Here is an 18,269-nt window from a genome sequence, read left to right as displayed (position 1 = left end):
ATCGTGCACAGGGTGGTTAGTAACAGCAGTAGTGGCGTGATAAAATACTATCATCATAAAAGTAATATTAAAGTTTATTTATTTAGTGCCCATGAAGTTACTTCCGGAATGACCTGATGTTTAGCTTGATATGTGTGACCTGGTATTTTCCAAAATTCCTCCGAAGAATGGGCAGGCATTGTGAAAGCATTTTCAATTTTATTTAACAAAGACATTTTGTGCAACTAGTGTACATTTATCTTCACAGGAGTTAGTTGGTAGTTGTTAAACTTTCCTTATTTTTCATGCGTTCGTTGTGTAATGATAAGCGTAAAAAGAACTTCAAGATAAGTCAGAGTTCACATTTATTTTGTTGAAAGTGGCTGCTTATTAAGCAATAGTTTGAAACCTGAATGACTGGCATTTGGCTTAAAAGGTCAGAGAGAGAGGGACAGACAGTTTATGGAAGGAAAGGACTTTCTTTGTTTTAAGCGACCATTACTAGAAAGTTGAACAGACGGACACGCTCACCCGCACGAAGATAGACGCACTCGTAAGAAAGATAGAAGCAATAACGACAATAAGAGTAAAAATGGTTTGTTTGGGATTTTTTTTTTTTTTCGTGTTGTTTATTCTTGAGATGAAGAAGCAAAACAGTTCGTAGTGTCAGTTTACGTCAGTGCAGAGCAAATAGAGTAGAATTAAAAGATGCAGTTGCAGGCAATAAAATGGTCCACAAACTGTTACTAATGTAGTCGACTGCTGGTATTTATGGGGAAGACAAATACTTATCAGCTGTGACTTAAATCGCTTCTTAGTTCCTCACTTGCTGTACAGTAGACGCAATGAACTGAGCCGAGAGTATCGTAAACTCATCTCATTGTAGTCTGAAAATTTACTGTTTTATAACATTGTAATTTCTGCTTCTCGGCATTCTCAGAGAACATGAGTAAGCGGAGCATTTTTGAATTTTCTTCTGAAAAAGAGTATTGATAGAAATCGTAAATCTGTTTCCGAGGTTTGTAGTGAAATCTCAGACTAGCAGAAGACGTTCCCTTTGAGACTATATTACCGAAAGTCGTTTGCTTCTGTTTCCTCAATCTTCTTCTTCCACGTCTGACATCAGTCGAAGGATTTTTAGGAGACCATTGTCTGGCTTTCTTGCCATCTTATCATCTCAAGGCCCACCTGACAGGTAACAGCGTTGCCGCATACCCATTCCGATGAACTGCTCGTCCGGGGTAGTTCATCTCCTCACTGTTCTCGGGCAACTTAAGCAAGGATCTTTTATTCCAGCTTCCTCTCTTCTGAGAGGAGAGTGGAAAGCGGATATTTAAGTGCAAAGGGATCCGTTTATTCCAGCTGCCTCTCTGTGCAACAGCGATTTGATGACGTTGACTATAGTTCCAGCGACTTTGTTCATCAGTGCCGACAGGCTTACTTTTGGTCGTGACCTCTTCCTTGGCAACAACCACTTTTAGATGTTTGTCTGCGTTTTCTTCATGCGCTGGAGATTTTGCATCTTCGTTATAACTGAAAGCTAAGGCTCCTTGCTCTTTGACCTTGTCTGTCTCTTTGTTGAAGTGTCTACCCTCCATGAAGCGAGTATCCCGTTTGCTCCAACTCCCTCTTTTATTCCAACTCCCTCTTTTATTCCAGCTTCCTCTTTTATTCCAACTTCCTCTCTTATTCCAGCTTCCTCTCTTATTCCAGCTTCCTCTAATATCAACGTTGATCGGCCACTCAAATGGTACCTGAAGGCTGTCTGTTTCTTCGTCGTCCGTGTCATCGCAGACCGTGGCTCCCTGCTCGTTCCAGTTTCTGTCCTCGGCATTTCTTGTTCTGCATCTGCTTCTGCTGCTCTCTCTATTTTCTAAGCTGTCTGGACCGCGTTTGTTCCAGCTTCCTCTCACGTCCACGTCGACACGGTCGCTCTGGACGTCTCCGGTTTCCAGATGGAGCGCTTGGCGTTTGTTCCAGCTGCCGCGGCTCTGTAGGTGGAACGGTCTGGTGGAATCGGTCAGGTAGAAACGTTTATCTTCTGCTCCCCAGTAATTATCCCTCCCACGCTTGTTCCAGCTCCCTCGTTTGTCTAAACCCGCCATGTACGCTCGTGATAAATCGTCTGAGAATTCTTCGCCGTCTGTTTGCTTGTTCTCGTTCACTGCGTGGCTGAAATAAGGAAGAAAAAAATGTTAACAGCAGCTGGAGAGAGAGAGATGATTTTAGGTCTGTATCTTTTAGGTTCTGTTGCTGTATATATTTGTTAATATTTGTCGGTAAATGTATCGGTGTTTTATTTACACATGGATATGTTTTACTTTAGTGCACTGTGACTACTTTAAAGTGGGAAAAATTACTCTGTAATTTTTCATCATCATCATCTTTTTTTAAATTTATTATTATTATTATTATTATTATTATTATTATTATTATTATTATTATTATTATTATTATTATTATTAAATACAATTGTGTTGCCTAAAAATGTTGATGTGATGTGTATTTATAATCCATTAAAAACCTCTAATTCACACGCTTGCTCTTAATGTCTTCATTTCTCCTCACGTGAATTCTGCCTGACGATGTTGACATGACGACAGACACAAGAGTTCTCTAGCAGCGTCTTCAGCTGATTCGTGTATCTGATGAAGGGAACACAGCTTGGCACAGCTCAGTGCCTCTGTATCAGCAAAACAGGACAGCTGCAGCACCATCACAAGACAGAGAGATGCTCTCATTTTCTCAAATCCCAAAACCTGAAAAATATGTAAAGATGCGATAAGAATCGGCATTGTGTAAAGTATACTAATCGACGCGCTTATCCTGTGACATCTTCAGTATCAAATTATGAAAGATCGTGCATTCTCTGTTAATAACAAACGGACTAAAGCGAAAGTTTTATTCAAAATGTTGTTTATTTTCCAGGACTTTTGATCTTTTTTTAAAAAAATTTGCTCAACCAGCATTTAGAATTTGCCTTCTGTATTTACTTAGTGGTATCTTTATCATTATTAGTCAACATAGATGTTCCCCCTACCAATCCCTCTCTCTGTGCATGCTCTGCGTTTGTATGTGTGCTTGTGCATGTGTATAAAACGTGTTTAGAATGTTAATGTCAACAGAATAAATGGAGAATAGATGATTATCAATTACTCAACTCTCACTATCAGACCCAAGCAGTTGAACATTTTACTTTCTTGTGCTTTTGCCATTTCTTCACCCAACTCTCTCCTCCATGTCTACTTTAAAATAGGTGCGCACACAAGCACCTTCGTATTACACGTTCGTAAGAACTTAAAGCCATCAGAATATTCACTTAAAGAAAAATAAACTTTATGAACGGTTTATTTCAGTACAGAAAAGGGCATCTTAGTAAAAGAGCCAGACGAAGACATCAACCTTTCTTTCACCCTGGACGCCAACAGTTCGTTTTCATTTAGTGTTTTGCGTCTCAGAATATCAGAAAAGCTGCGAGCTCTTGAAAAGACCTTCTTGAGGGAGATTAGCCAGCCAGGCAGACAGCAAACATTTGTTTAAACTTCATTTCGTTCTTAGCAGAACGGTACAGATTCGTTCCTTTCAAAGCACAATCCTGGCACCGTACTTTTAATATCTTTTCGGTTTGGCCAGAAAATATTTAGTTCTTTAAAAGCTGAGAAATAGCTCAGTATTTGTGGGAGTGGTAAAGACCTTTGCAAACTGTGAATTTGATTTGCATATCTCTCGATGATTTAATGACATTTCCCCTCAGAATTTATTTCCTGAACATGTGACAGTTTTATCAAAGAAATTAGCTATTTGTGTTCCCTACAAACTTCATAATGTTATAATTAATTATACATTATATATGCCCACTATCCCGCCTTGTTTTCTGTTTTGTTTTTCCTCTCTATCAGTTTTGTCTGGGAGTTTTTTGCTTGTTTTTTTCTGGGTTTTTTGAAGCTAGGGGTAGAGAATGAAGGCTGTTATCCTGCGCTTGTTTTACCCTGTGATTATCTTAACTTTCGGATGACCATTTGCAAGTCTACAGTTTCCTTGATTATCAGTCTACACTGACGGTAACGCTGTTTGATTTGCAGGCTGCTGGATATATCTTACATTGCTGTTCGTGACAATTACATTTATCTTCACTGATCGCCGGAATGAGTTACCGCAGTGTGTATCATATGGAATATTTTAACACAATGTTAACCGATTCTCTTATGTGGCAGTTACAGAATGTCTAGAATTTTTCGATAATACTTTGGGGACTGTCATGTTTCCCTCTTTGTATTATTTTTCTTATTAATCAAGTGCTTTTCTCTAATGTGAAGCAAAAAATACGGAACAGAAGAGTTTGCATGAAAGTAAAAATTGAGATCAAACCGCTTACAGGAAACTGCAATCAATAGTTTTGTTAATAGTTTTGTTCATAGAAAAGATGTACAAAGGAGATAATTTTGTCAATTGTGCATTGAAGGGATACATTAAATCAACACCCCATGTCCAATTTTCAGTCGTGAACTACACTTTCACGCTTTCCGTCGGAGAATCTATTTAAATAAGCAGGGAAAGAAAAATAAATACATACAGTGGGAGTTATCAGTTTTAGCCTTCACATACTCCAGATAAATAATAGCTGTGTGTGTTTATTTTAAGCATTATTTAGTTTATCTGAAAGTAACATCTCTTGTTTTTAGTGGCTTTGATCAATCACCATTTAACAAAAGCTCTAGCCTCTACTTGCACATTAATCCACCACATCTATTGTCTGTCGTTACTAACATAATACCCACTGATTCCCAAAATTTTTAGCCTAGCAAAAAAAACGGAATCCTTTGTTTCCAACAGTAGCAATCTCGGACGGGGGTCTCCTATACAATCCATAGGCAAAAACTAAGGGAGACTGTGATCGGTCACGACTTAACTTTCCTCTGTGTCCAAAGACCTATGCTCTCTTTTGTTAAATATTCAATTATTCCTGTTATGACGTTTCGTCCATTTTTCGAGGCCTAGAGATCGTCAAATCCTCCGGCCAGACCCAAAGCCTTTTCCTGAATGAGTTTTCCCGTCACTGGAATTGTCCTCTGCCTCACCTTAAATTGTCGTCTGTCGCTGCTTACACACTTTTACCAACTTTAGATAATTTCATATCTCCACTTTTGCCACCATGCCATCTTTCCAGCAGTGCCCTTTTCCCTTTGATTTTATTTTGAAACTGAGTTTTTATCACAGCACGAGAATTTGCAAGTGCGATTCCAGTCTCACCTTGATCACCACTTTTGATCAACTTTACTCTTTCTCGTAAAGTTAGTGCCTTTTTGTCGTTTTTTCTTTCAATTGGTAATGCTTATAGATTTCGCCATTGTTGCGCTTTGTAAAGGATTTATATAGAGCTAAGTCTAGGTACAAGAAATCTGTAGATCTACACATCTCCGGAGTGACAGATCAGTATGTATCCCAAAGTTAATGCAGAAGCCGTCCTAAAATAAGCTACAAATTTTATTTAAATGGGATTTTTAAAAATTCGTCACATAGAACGTTAACAGGTGGCCGCAAAAATTTATTTTTATAAGCAAGTTATTTCTGCAGAAAATCATAATAATTTATAGGATAAATGGTTAACCAGAAGAAGTTTATTTTAAAATGTACTTAATTTTTTTAACATGTGACTCTGCCAAAAGATGAAATAGAGTCCAAACTGTCGATTGTAAGTTGGTTGGAAAGTAATCCTAATAGACATGACGTTGACGAACACTGTCCGTAAAATAGTTTTGGGTCGTTACTAAGAGGAAATCGTAAGTCGGGATTATCCTAATAAAGAGGTGTTCTTGTGGTAATTTCACAGCTTCGTTGATCAGCGCACAAAAGTGATCAAGCTTATGAATTTAAAACAGGCTACCATCAGTATTGTCTCAGGTTATGTGCAAAGATTTATAGACATCGATATATTACCCGAGCACCATGTGGAGATTTTTACATATTATGCTTTTATTCAACTTCCGAATAATCTTGAAGCAAAATTATTATTATTACTTTTTTTTTAAATCGTAAATTTGTTACTTGTAGAAATTGGAGATATTTTTAAAGTAAATGATCAAATGTTTATTCAGGTACACCTGCGCATGTTTTCAACATATCCAGATATGCTCACACCTTAGTAAACGACTGAGAGTAAAGGTGGGATTAACATTAACATTTTCTCAGGAGCAAATAAAAGTGAAAAGGTTTCCTTTTGTCATAGTGAAAGGTTTGCCTGCCAGGGTCTTAAAAAGATAATATTAAAAATTAAGACTGAAAATAAAAGCCAGACATTGACTGAACCCCAGTAAGCTCGCACACAAAAATGGATGGACGTGTAGTTGTGTGTATACCTTGCTTAGGTGTCAATCAGCCACATGCTTGTCCAGGTTAAGTGAACATAAACAACGCAGAAAGACTTAACGTGCGCCTTTAATCTGCTGTTCACTGGGGATCTCAATCCAGATAGAAAGTTAAAACATCTGTCCGTCCATAAAACAATATTCGTGCAATCGCAAAAATCCAGTTGTCATAGTTGCTTACAAAATACCTTTCCGGGCTAAACAGAAAGTTCAGTGCACTCTACCTGAAGCCACTCCCCTCACCTGCAGAAACAAGGTCACCCTCTCTAATTAACAGGTACGCTGCACTACGATCATTTTATCTTCTCATTCTTTTCAAAAGGAAAGCCAACACCAAGACTATATCAACCTAAACCAAAACCCCAAAAGCTATTTAATCATAGATGTCACCAGAACACGGTAAAACACATTCACAACCTCTCCAGAAAAACAACAAGAAGATTGAAATAAATCGTGTACACTATCTATAGAAGAACACCGGAGCCATACAAAATCCGGGAAGTTCGCACTGAAAAACCCTTGTTTAATCTGAGCAAACTAGAGCAGCTTCAACAATGAGCAATCACCTGTTAATCTATTTGAAGTATTGCATTGTAACTGGACACCATGAAAGACGATGTGCGCATGCCTTTCAGAAGTTGATGCAATCAAAAAAAGTCGTGGGCTGGCAGGTGTATGATGCCACAGGTGATTATTGAGTTAATTGGAAATGGCGGACACCCACCGTAGTTTGAACTCGTAATATCTCTAGGGAGCATCTCTTTCCGACGATGGGTTTCTAATTTTTTTTTCCACGGTGACCTCTCTCCCTCCTTGAAAATGTCATGAGGACGATTCAATTTAGATTAAATGGTATCATTCACTCTCACTCTCACTCTACAAATTATTATTATTATTATTATTATTATTATTATTATTATTATTATTATTATTATTATTATTATTGCGCATACCTCCACTGTACTCAATGCGCTTTACGAACATTTATCAGAGTACAAAACACATTCAAACCCATACAAAATGTATATAACAGACATATTTACTACACACTGGACACAGACAAAAAAAATCAGCAAGCTATAGAGACAACAACAGACATAAAAAGGGGGAAATCTGCGCTGATGTATGCCAGGGATTAGGCAAAAGAAAGGACTGGTAGACTGAAAAAAGATAAATTCGAGAAGAGATCTGTTCAGATATCTGACTTTAGGTATCGCAGGAAACCCGGCAAAAATACGGAGCAGTCATAGTACCGGTGGACACCAGACATCTGTACATCTCTGAAGACTCCGAGGGCGACAAGGACGTGAGACGACAGAGGACACAGCTGTCTGATCACAGTTTCTTTTTTTTGTTCAGTCTATTTAGTGTGTCTATTTTCATCAAAATCCAGAAACGAAAGTCAATATATTTCTAAATATTCAAAATACTTTAGCTGTTGTGTAGTATCCAGGAGTGGACAAGCATCTCGTCCGAAGTTAAGAATTTTGCAGAGATGGAAAAGTATGATAGTTTCTGTGTCGTATAAAAGATAAGAGGGCGTCAAGCTTTAGCTTGCAAGTGATAATAATGTGCATTTCACGAAAAAAAAAAAAAGAATACAACAAAAATCTGCAATTGCTGAAAAATCTTACGTGCTCCAGCCCCTTCATCTCAGATCGTTCACTTTTCATTTCGCTATAGAGTATTGATAAAACCACTTGTAGAGGGTGCGCCCTCTCAAGTTATTTGTCAGCCCTGACATTCTTATGCAAAGCGCGCAGAAATGAATCGTACAATTAAGTGATAATTCAGGATTTGCAAGAAAAACTGCGGAAATTCTTTTCCAGCCCACTTAAAAACAGAAAACGTATTTTCCTTTCATCAAAATATCCTATTTCAGTTATTTCCAGACATGACAGAGATTTAAGAAAACTGTTCGGGTGTATGAAACATAGCGTATACCATGGTAGTGTTTTCGCAACTATACTGAATCCACTTTCCTTTATAAAAATTAATTTTTCTGTACACACTTTACAATACTTGCTTCTTTAAATATTTTAAACTCGCTTTAGCTTTGGTAAAAAAAAAATTAAGATTCCTCTGGTGACAGACATATTTAACAATAATTGTAGCGTGTGTATGCGTTTTCTTTCGTTTCGACAACAATAGTTCGTGAAGGTGTATATTACTTAAAATTTCAATTTTAAAAAAGTCTCTTACCATTTTGGCTTGATGTCGCGCACAATTAATTCTGAAGGCTTTAAGACCTGGCAGCATGGAAGTTTAAATTCTTGTTTGCTTTTAGTAAGCTGTGCAAGGCATTTCGTCCACCAAATTCTTATAAGATTCCTATAAAATTCCCAAACTCTTTATCTATGCACTTCTCACGGGTTGGGGACAACACCAGCCACGGTGCCGAGAAGTAAGTTCAGGCTCTGAGCTTCGAGCAGCTTCACTGCCTTCTTTTGGAGCTTCCCCTTCTTTTATATGGACAGGACAAGTGCGGTGGATCCTGCCGCTGGATTCCCGAGCTGTGCGCATGCAGTCACATGACGTAGTTTTATTTATTAAAATATTCTTTGTGGGCAGGAGTCGAGGAGGTGTTGAGTCGATTCGTCAGTTCTTAAGACTCTTTGAAGAAGCTTCGACTTCGTGGGCGCACTGCGTAGTTGGAACACCAACGCGCTCCGCTCACCTCTTCACGTTTCGTCACACGTCGCCGCCAACCTCAACGTGCTGGTGCCCAAACGCCCGCGATGTTTTCTTTGACGAGTTCACGCACTCACACGCGCACACAAACGCACGTGCACGCAAGCGCAAAAAGCATAGACTGAACATTATAGTTGCCATGATGTCATGTGTATTTACTTACAACATGCATTCAAGGAACGCTTATCGTTGTATATTGTCAATTAATCATTTCTAACAAACAATACATGGAAAAATGTGGAGAGAACACGGGAAAACAGTGTATAAGATGAAATATATGCAATGATCCAGTCAAGTACTTTCACAACCGTTAATCAATCATCATGCAGGCCGGGCACACAATATACAATTAAACAGCGTTCACATCGAAGCTAAATAATCTCATCTTTCCCGCAATTCCACCCAGACGACCTCAGAGGTGTGGGGGCGTCATATGCCTATAATCCACCCCTCCTGTCCTGTACTTTGACACTAGTGCTTGCTATGTTTTTTCTAAAGCTTTTCTTCAAATATTGTAGCACACGCGTGAAATTGAGGTTTGAATTCCGCTTCTTAACAGCGTTCTCCCTGAAACAGTACCTCGTTTTGTATATATATATTTTAAAATGAAAGCCACAAATATTCCATGGCATGCGATCTTACAGAATAAGGATAGAGAGAATAGAGAAAGAAAGAGTGTAGTTGGAGACCTCTCTATACCAGACATAAACAGTTGCCCCCTAATCCCAATATAATGAGAGCCTCGCGGTTTGTTGTTGTTGTTTTTGTTTTTTTTTAATGCTCTACTTTCTTGACAATTTCCTTCTGTGATTATCTCGTTTGCGATATATTTGTGTTTTCCTCCATTAACTTTGGCCCGGTGGTTGATTAAGAGGGTAGGGGCAATGGGAATATCTTTTAGGGATGTTGTTGTCTCGAACAAAAGATTTTATTACGGTTATAGTCACAGTACTAATTTAAGGCACCAAGAGCGGCGTGTAGCTGGTGGAAGGTGCAAGGTCACTGACAGGAAAGACAGGTGAGACAAATTCAGTCCTCATCACCTTCACACTCCTCAGAAGATATCTGAGAACATGTGGCGAGCATTGACAGCATTCCTGCCAGCACCAGCCTGTCAGTGACATTCTCAAATTCAGCCCAGTAAATAGTTTTAAGGCAACATAGTTGAAAACATCACAATCCTGGGACGAACACGACAGCAGACCAGAAACACGCTCAGAGCAAGATGCAGGAACACTAAACTTATCTTATCACGTGACGACATCCCTGGAGCGCAGAGATCTAAGATCTAAACTTCACAACATGTAGCAACGTGCGTGGTCCTTCAGTCACAAAATGAAAAACATGGTTCACAACGCCGGAAAATTAAAGTGTCGCTGAAGAAAGCTTATGATCTTGTTATTTGTTAAGCCAAAAACACAAAGCAAGATGGAACAGGACACAAGAAGATGTCGATAGGGGAAACGACGCAGCACAAGAAGTGAAGAACAATCCAGAACAGAGACAAATGGCGCAACAAGCCTCACAGATCAGTAGGTGACACTAAAACTCCATCCATGGACAAGACAAAACGATAGAAAGCTAGTCCCCTTTTAGGCGAAGAGACATTGCTCTAATCCTTTTTCTTCATTTTTCTAAAAATATTTTGGCAGCTATTTTAATTTCTTCATTCTCGTTACTGACTTGGACGTCGTCAGCTCTGTTTGTCAAGTTACTGCCATTTCTTGTTTTTTCCCTGGGAGAGTGCTATATTGATGCAAAAGTGTCATTGAAGCATTCGGGTCCAGAGCGTTTTTTTTTCTTTTTAAATCACAATAATTGCATGGTTTTAATTAAGGGTATCAGTTGTCGAAATCATTGGGCTCCAGGATCGGATTATTTACCTGTTATTTTTGGCGAAAACGTATATATCTTTGTCAGAATTGTTGGCTTGCTTTTCTGAGAGTTGCTGGCTTTGACGATTTTAAGACATTAAACTGCTATCCACATTAGCCGTGAAAGGATTTTGTTTAGAAACATTTAGACCTTATTCGCTCTTCAGTAGCAGGTCACCTGTGTACACTGTCACAACAAATATGTTGTGGATAGTCGTGGCGAGAATAGTACACGAATTCTCTGTTTTCAAAATAGCTGTACTGACCACCATGCCAAGCACATGATCTAATAAATGATAAATAAAGAAAAGAAGATTCAATAAACTGATAAATCAGACCCAATATTATAATAAAAATAGAATATCTAGTTTCGCTATGAGACTTTGCTACGGCTCATTATCAACGAGCAGCCTTCAGGGAAAGACGATAGATAACCGCTACACATATCTTTTATCTGTAGGTGTGTTTGTAGACGTGCACGCTTCAATACATCGCCATCTCTGTCCCATGGCGTTTAGAAAATGTGTAGAATGGTGAATGGTTCTTTAACGCTACGCAGCCTCCGGTTCAATTGTGTAAAACATTGAATATTTTGAACTATTTTTTTTTTTTGACAGGAAACTCTTTTTAAATTTCTTGAAAAGCAGTATAAATGAAGCGAATTTAGAGATATAGGGTTCCATTGTATGTAGGACATCGATCGCCAGCTATGTGATATCTCTAAGCACAAGACTTTTTATCATCGAATGTCAGCAATGAATGGGATTAATCAAGACGATTAATCACAACGATGAGAGAACTGTTTGTGCCAGCCTCAATTCTAGCAGTTTTTTCTTATTTTGGATTAGTTAAGTAATGTTACTTAAAAGTCATAATCTTAGTAATGTGTCGTTGACTGTAAACAATATTTGATGGAAATTACGTTTGCCAATGTTTTTTTTTTTTCATTATTATTCAACTGTTGATTGTCGTCCATTTACAAGTCTCACTTTTTAAACAAATTATCTTACTCAGCATTGGAATAATTGCTCTAGGAATAAAATTATCTCTAAAGTTACATGGCAAGGACAAGAAGTTTACTTGACAAGAAACTTTGTTTGTCCAACGTCGACCTTCGTGATACCACGTGACACCTTTGGGCGGGGCAGGAGGCAGGGTTACCAGCGGATAATTGTTTTATATTCCCTGAAGACTGTAAGTCTCGTATGTAATGTACTTTCTCAGCTCTGTGCAGACGCCTATCTTGGTGGTGGAGGGTTTTTCCCCCTTCATTTCTTTGTATTTGTGGGTTTTTTTTAAAATATAATTCCAGTCGATATGAAGGAAATAATGTATCAGTCAACCGACGATGTTTTATCAAATTTACGTCAATTGTCTGTTGTAACAGTAACACTCATTCGAGATAGAGGAAGCAGAATAGTCGATGAGACAACAGAAGGATGCATGAAAACCAAAAGGCCGCAGACAAGCAAAACATTTAGCACAATAACGAAGAAGCGTGTGTCAAATAAAAGGCATAAAACTCACAACAGAACAACGAATAAACTGAAAATACAAACACATATAGCATCCTTCATTTACATGGCACACATGTTCATGTCATATGTGTGTGTCCGTGTATGTGTGTCATTGTAAAGTTCCATGAGCCTGCCATAGGGCCGGGATATAGTGCTATATAAGTTAATTATTTAATAGCCAGCTGAAAAGATTCCCATCCTTTGTTTTATTGCCTTTCTGTTTGCGCCAAGAGGTCGACATGTACAGGTAGGGAGCATATTTCTAGCCTTATCATTCTTTCCTACATTAGAATAGCCAAATCATGGTTCAGTTTCAGAAATCTTGCAGCAAATATATACTTTGACATTCTAAAATAAAACGGTCGGTCTATTTTCGGATACGAGTACTCACAATGCAATTACTGGAAATGTGACTTTAAAAATCGCATACAGTGCTATTAAGAATGCATCCGATGAGAGTAAATCATCTAGTATGTCCCTTCATTATTAAAAACATTAAACTGAAGGTGAAACATGTTTATACTTGCATATCTCTGTTCGGTGACTGATCGAACCAAGAGGGCTTTTTCCTCCGGTTTTGGGGGGTTTTAGGGGCTGGGATGGTGGTGGCAACGATTGTGATGATGTGCGTTCAGCAGGAAAAGGATGGATAAAGACAAAATGTGAATGTCGATCAATCGATTTGACCTTATTTTTATATTCTGACTCACACTTCGTGATCAATACTCTAATCAGTATCGGGACTTTAGAATGAGTAGGTCCGACCAGACGAATGTCTAGACTCTGATCGCTGCTTTGCTTGCAATTGTGAAAAACTTTTTTTTTCAACTTCCGCTAAATTTGTCTATCTGTGAAGTCGCAATTTCTCTCGGCTGTGTTCAATTTGTTTAAACAGCTGTCCTTTCGACTTCATCATTTCTTTTCTGAGCGCTCGGCGAATTCAGTTCTCTTTTAAGCTCTTCTCGTAAATCTTTTCTTTCATAAAAGTGCGTCCCCTTTTGTTGTCATTTTTCAAGTCTTTTGTTGAGCGTATCTAGTTTATTTTTTGTAAATATTCTTATAAAACTTGAGTTTCGCTCAAGGGACTCAGTTTTAACGTTCTCGAGACAAACACTTGAAAGATCCTGCTTGTCAGTGTTTCTTCGTATTATTTATTTACATTAATTTGTTTTCTTTTGTCATAAAAATGAAAACAAATAATTGAAAACATGATGAATAGTGGTTAATAGAGTTAACACCTCAGACTGAGTACAACTAAGAAAAATCGGGCACTTAGGCCTATGGATTAAACTATTTCATTGCTCATTCTTTAGTAATGTATTTCTTTTTTGATCATGAGTGTGTGTGTGTGTGTGTTCGTGCGTGAGCGTGTCACTGTTTGGTTTTTTTTAAATTCTATGTTTAGTGGCTACTTATTCGAGCAGGGTTTCTTGTGTTAAAGCACGTGGGTGGTACTTGACCGCTAGACGTTCACACCATGACAACACACTCGAAATTTCTCTGACCAGATGTACTTTGGGGGATAATGGTCTCTAGATTGTACGTGCACCTGCTGGCCCCGACGAAGCCTTGTCCAGCAAGTTGACGTGGCCAGGCAGGTGACAGCCGATTCTCTGGCCTCCTGCGAGTCTGGTGAGTTGGTCCTTTCTTACTCCAACCGTCGCTACGCGCTCTCCCCTTCCAGTTTGTGAGTATTGGGGAAAAGGGGAGGATAAAATTACTTATTGACCTAAACACAAACTGTACGAGATGCTGTCGTAATTATGATTGCACTTACATATAAAAAATATGTTGCAGTCATGTTGTAAACCAGCAACAATGCTAACGACGTGTCGAAACTGATCGTGGGAAGAACCAGTACATCAAAAAAAACAAACAAACAAACAAAAAACTGTTGGCTAAATAAGAGAGGCATTAGGGCCATATAAACAAAATTTTACTTACTCAATTTTATAGTCAGAATATAATGACATTTATAGTGTATAAAGAAGTTATTTCTTCCCTCCATTCGATAGAGTAGCCTCGGATTATGAGGCTATGGACGATACAAGTGGCGGCGCAAGCCTGGGACTAGTAATCACTCATCAACCTAGTGATTTGCCCCGAGACGTTCGTCACAGGGAGAGGTGTAAATTATTCATTAATGTGTGAGGTCAGGTTACACCTGCGCCCATTAGTGGCGGGGAATTCGGGGGTGGCGTCTTAATCCACCAAGTCGCAAAATGTTACATTGTACATTTATTTTCTTGATCATTTCTTTCATAGATTTGTTTGACCATAAGCAAGAAGTTTATGTGGAAAGATAAGAATCTAACTTATAATAAAATTATCTGCAAGCAAACATCATCAAAGAACTAAAACACTTTAACATTTCAGCCGCCACAAATATGTTCCTAATGTAAGCGGTACAGACCGTACATGGACAGATAAGACAGAAGTTCAGGTTTTCAGTCTTGAGGAATAAGTAACTAAGTAACAGGAAGAAAAAAAAATCACAATATAGAGTTTAGTTTTCTTTACTGATCAAACAGGAAAAGAAAACATAAATAGTTCACCTTTCAGGGGCTGAAAATATAGTATTTTTTAACCTTTACAGTAAATTATCTTTGTGCATCAGTTCTCAACTTTTGTTAGTTCTGAAACATGTTTTTTCTTCTCGAGGAAAGCATTCTATTACAATTGACGAAAACAATATTTACCTAAAACAAATTCCAACGTTTCGCGCAAAGAAATAAAGTTTGAGTGTTATATTTCGTGTCCTGTTCTTATTATTCTGTGACTACACTATTATGATTTCTCTCTACTGCGAGGGGTGTACATACGATCTGTAGGTGCTTTGACTATTTATTTCATTGTCATTTGTTTTTATTTGTGTATAATGCATTGAGTCTGTTCCATATAAATGATAAAAAATTAATACCACAACAATACATACAAACTTATTGAAAATATTAATGACTAGGTTTACGTACCTAGGTTAAGAATGTTCAGTTTCAAACTGGACAATACAGTTTACAGCTTTGTTGTGACCGTCTGGTTTCTCTTAGTTACCGTCTAATCTCATCTAGCGAAATGAGGTTAGGGGTTACTTTTTTTCCTTCTTTCTGCTCCAGTCTCGACTCGGGCGCTAAACTCAAGTTTACCAATTGATTTTCTATGTAGAATTAAAATTATAATGTTGACAAATCCCTTAAAGTCGATAATACAATCAACAAAACACAACCTCTAGGTTCCAAAGTCACAACTAGACTAGTTTAGGCACACACGGAGGCCTCCAACTAAACTATGGGTTGTGACCAAGGTTGGAACCGAAATCGGTCTGCATTTTTTTTCCACAGATCTGTATAGTATCTTTTTTTTACATGTGCATTTTTTACATTTTATTTTCCCTGAACCAACACAAAACAGAGCATATTTGAAACATTTTACAAAATAAGTAAATAAAAGAACGGGTGAACTTGTTACTTCCCACAGAAAAGATTTGTGGAGGTTTCATAAATAAAAGATTTTGTCACGATATTTATCATTCTTTAAGCAGTTTCTGTAGTCACTCACTTTTTTTTACTCTTTCCTTTTCCCATGATGGTTTCTTTTTTGTCTTCTCTCCTTGTTAACAAAGTAATGGAATTTATATTCTGTGCTTCCATAGTGTGAAAAGAAAAAGTAGTTTATTTTTAGTGATACCTACAAAGTTAGAATGATCGTAGAATACAGCAATTCCTGCGGTTCAAAGTGATTCCCCCACTCCCACCCCCGACTCATCTACCATGCACACTCAAAAAAACTTTTAAACAGACCACTATACTTCTAACTAAGACTTTTTCCAGTTTATTCTTCAAATTTTCTTCCCAGACAAAAAGAAAAATCAACTACAAGATGGAAGTAGCTATCTGCTTTTCAGCTTGCCTAGACTGTACAATTTCTAAGATTCAACAAAGGGTTAAATTCGCTTTCTTTTATCATCCTTGAGGTCGTTGTCGCTCAGTGATGATGGGTGATTTGCATCTCTCACCTTGTTACGACACTTACTGTGCCGTTGGCGCGGTGCTGCCGCCCCGCCCGCGTGGTGAGATGATCAGGAAGCTTTGCGTGGCTTTTGTCAAGGCGTACATACGATCTGCTTCTCATATGACTTACTTGATTACAAAAATACCTTTTTTCCTTGCCTTCTCTCTCTCTTCTAGGCGTTTTGTATTAATCAGCAGAGCCTTCTTCGGTTTCTTTTTTGCGGATTTTTTTCATTTTTAATCTTTTCTTATTATTCTTCCTTCTCTTGATCCTGTTTCTTTCACTTTTTTCCCCCATGTTTTCTAATACCACTTTCTTTATTGTTTTATTACTTTTCTTCCTTTTCAGAATTTCCGAGAAATGTAAATTACAGTTTTTTTTACGTTTTTTGCTATTAGCAACGACCTGTGAAAAGTCAACAGGTGCAAATTTCTTGGAGAATCAGTTTTCAGCTAAATTGTCAATGATTCCCTCGAATTTGATTAGAAATAAGGAGCTGTATCTAAAAACCTAGGCATGTAAAACAGTTTTTCTTGAGAACTCATAGTTTCTTGTTGCATGTCAACCGGTTCAAGCATTTATCACAAGAACATTGAATGACACTACTCATATGTTGACAAGTTTCTACTAATCTTATATATCAGACTCGTTGCGCTTATAGTTTTCATAGCTTTATTGTGTTGATCTCAACTCGTTTAAAAAAGATGGTGGAATATTTTTTTCACTTTTTCGTCGCAATTGAATCTTTTACAGAGATTGAGTGGGGAAGACAGATATTGATAACGGACACTCCTGCTGTGTTGAGTTTTGTGAACACTGTAGGATAGACTCACCTCCAAAGTCTCATTCAAAGCTTCTGATTGTTCACTTCTGTCAGTACCCAGCCTTCCAGAAGCTTCCCTCATGGATTTTTGTACGTCTTCATGTTTTACCTCGCGGGGAACCAGCTGCCAGTTTTGCGCAGTAAACAAGCTGCAAATATAATATTGTAGCCAGTGCACCTGAGAAGCAGTACGCTGACTACAGGTACAATTTGTTTCGACACTGAGGTTTCAAGTTTCTCAAAGGAAGGAATCTGTACGGAATGTCATCAGATGCAGATGATGTTGCAACAAATCCTGCAGAGAAACTACTAAACCGGTCGGACCGGGAACTTGCCATTAGGATGTCTATTCCCCCAGCCTCCACCTTTCCCTCCAAACGCTGTTTTCTTCAGCTGATATTTCCGAGGACCTCTGGGACCCATCATGCCAAGTCCTGTCCGCTTTGTCGCGAAACCATTTTTTTTTTTCTTTTTCACCGTCTCTTGTGATTTTCCTGTCTATGTGACTACGAAAGAGTATCAAACACGATACGATTGTTTTTCAGCGAAGAGAAAGGGTTGTTTGTTTAGTACTGGCTGTAAAAGTACAGCACATCTTTCTTTAAGTCCCACTGTTTTGGGTCACCAATCTAAAGTCAGCATCGAGCACAGTTTCTAATAGTCAAGTACATTTTCGGTGCTAGGAGTAGAAAATACATTTTGCAGATATTTTTTCAGTAGCCATAGAAATGTCTGCAATCATGGTCAAACCGGAAAAGCGGGGATAATTTCAACCCTAAGGTGTTAGTGAAGACCTGAATAGTCTGATAAGGAATAACATGTTACATATAAGAAGTGATGAGCTGAAATGTGAGGCTTCCAATGTGTATAATTTAATTTCCATTTAACGTATTTCGAGTACAGCAGTAAAGAAAGAAAAAATGATTTCAGCATGATAAGTCGCTGTCCTTGTAAAATGAAGAAAAAAAGGCAGGCGTTGTACTTCACTAGATCTACATGTGAAAGCCATTTC

General features: G+C 38.1%; 1 protein-coding gene across 1 annotated transcript; it reads right to left on the bottom strand.

Annotated features, from left to right (window-relative positions):
• Window positions 1-9,116, bottom strand: LOC112563346. Its single transcript, XM_025237256.1, has 3 exons — window positions 8,547-9,116; window positions 2,548-2,738; window positions 1-2,151 (listed from the first exon to the last, which is right to left on the bottom strand). Exons 1-3 carry the CDS (start codon window positions 8,601-8,603, stop codon window positions 1,152-1,154), a joined length of 1,248 nt encoding a protein of 415 aa, XP_025093041.1. The 5' UTR covers window positions 8,604-9,116; the 3' UTR covers window positions 1-1,151.
• Between the last annotated feature and the right edge of the window lie 9,153 nt (window positions 9,117-18,269).

Source organism: Pomacea canaliculata, linkage group LG4, assembly GCF_003073045.1.
Source record: "Pomacea canaliculata isolate SZHN2017 linkage group LG4, ASM307304v1, whole genome shotgun sequence".
Lineage (NCBI taxonomy): Eukaryota > Metazoa > Mollusca > Gastropoda > Architaenioglossa > Ampullariidae > Pomacea > Pomacea canaliculata.
This window is presented reverse-complemented; position numbering and strand designations above follow the sequence as displayed.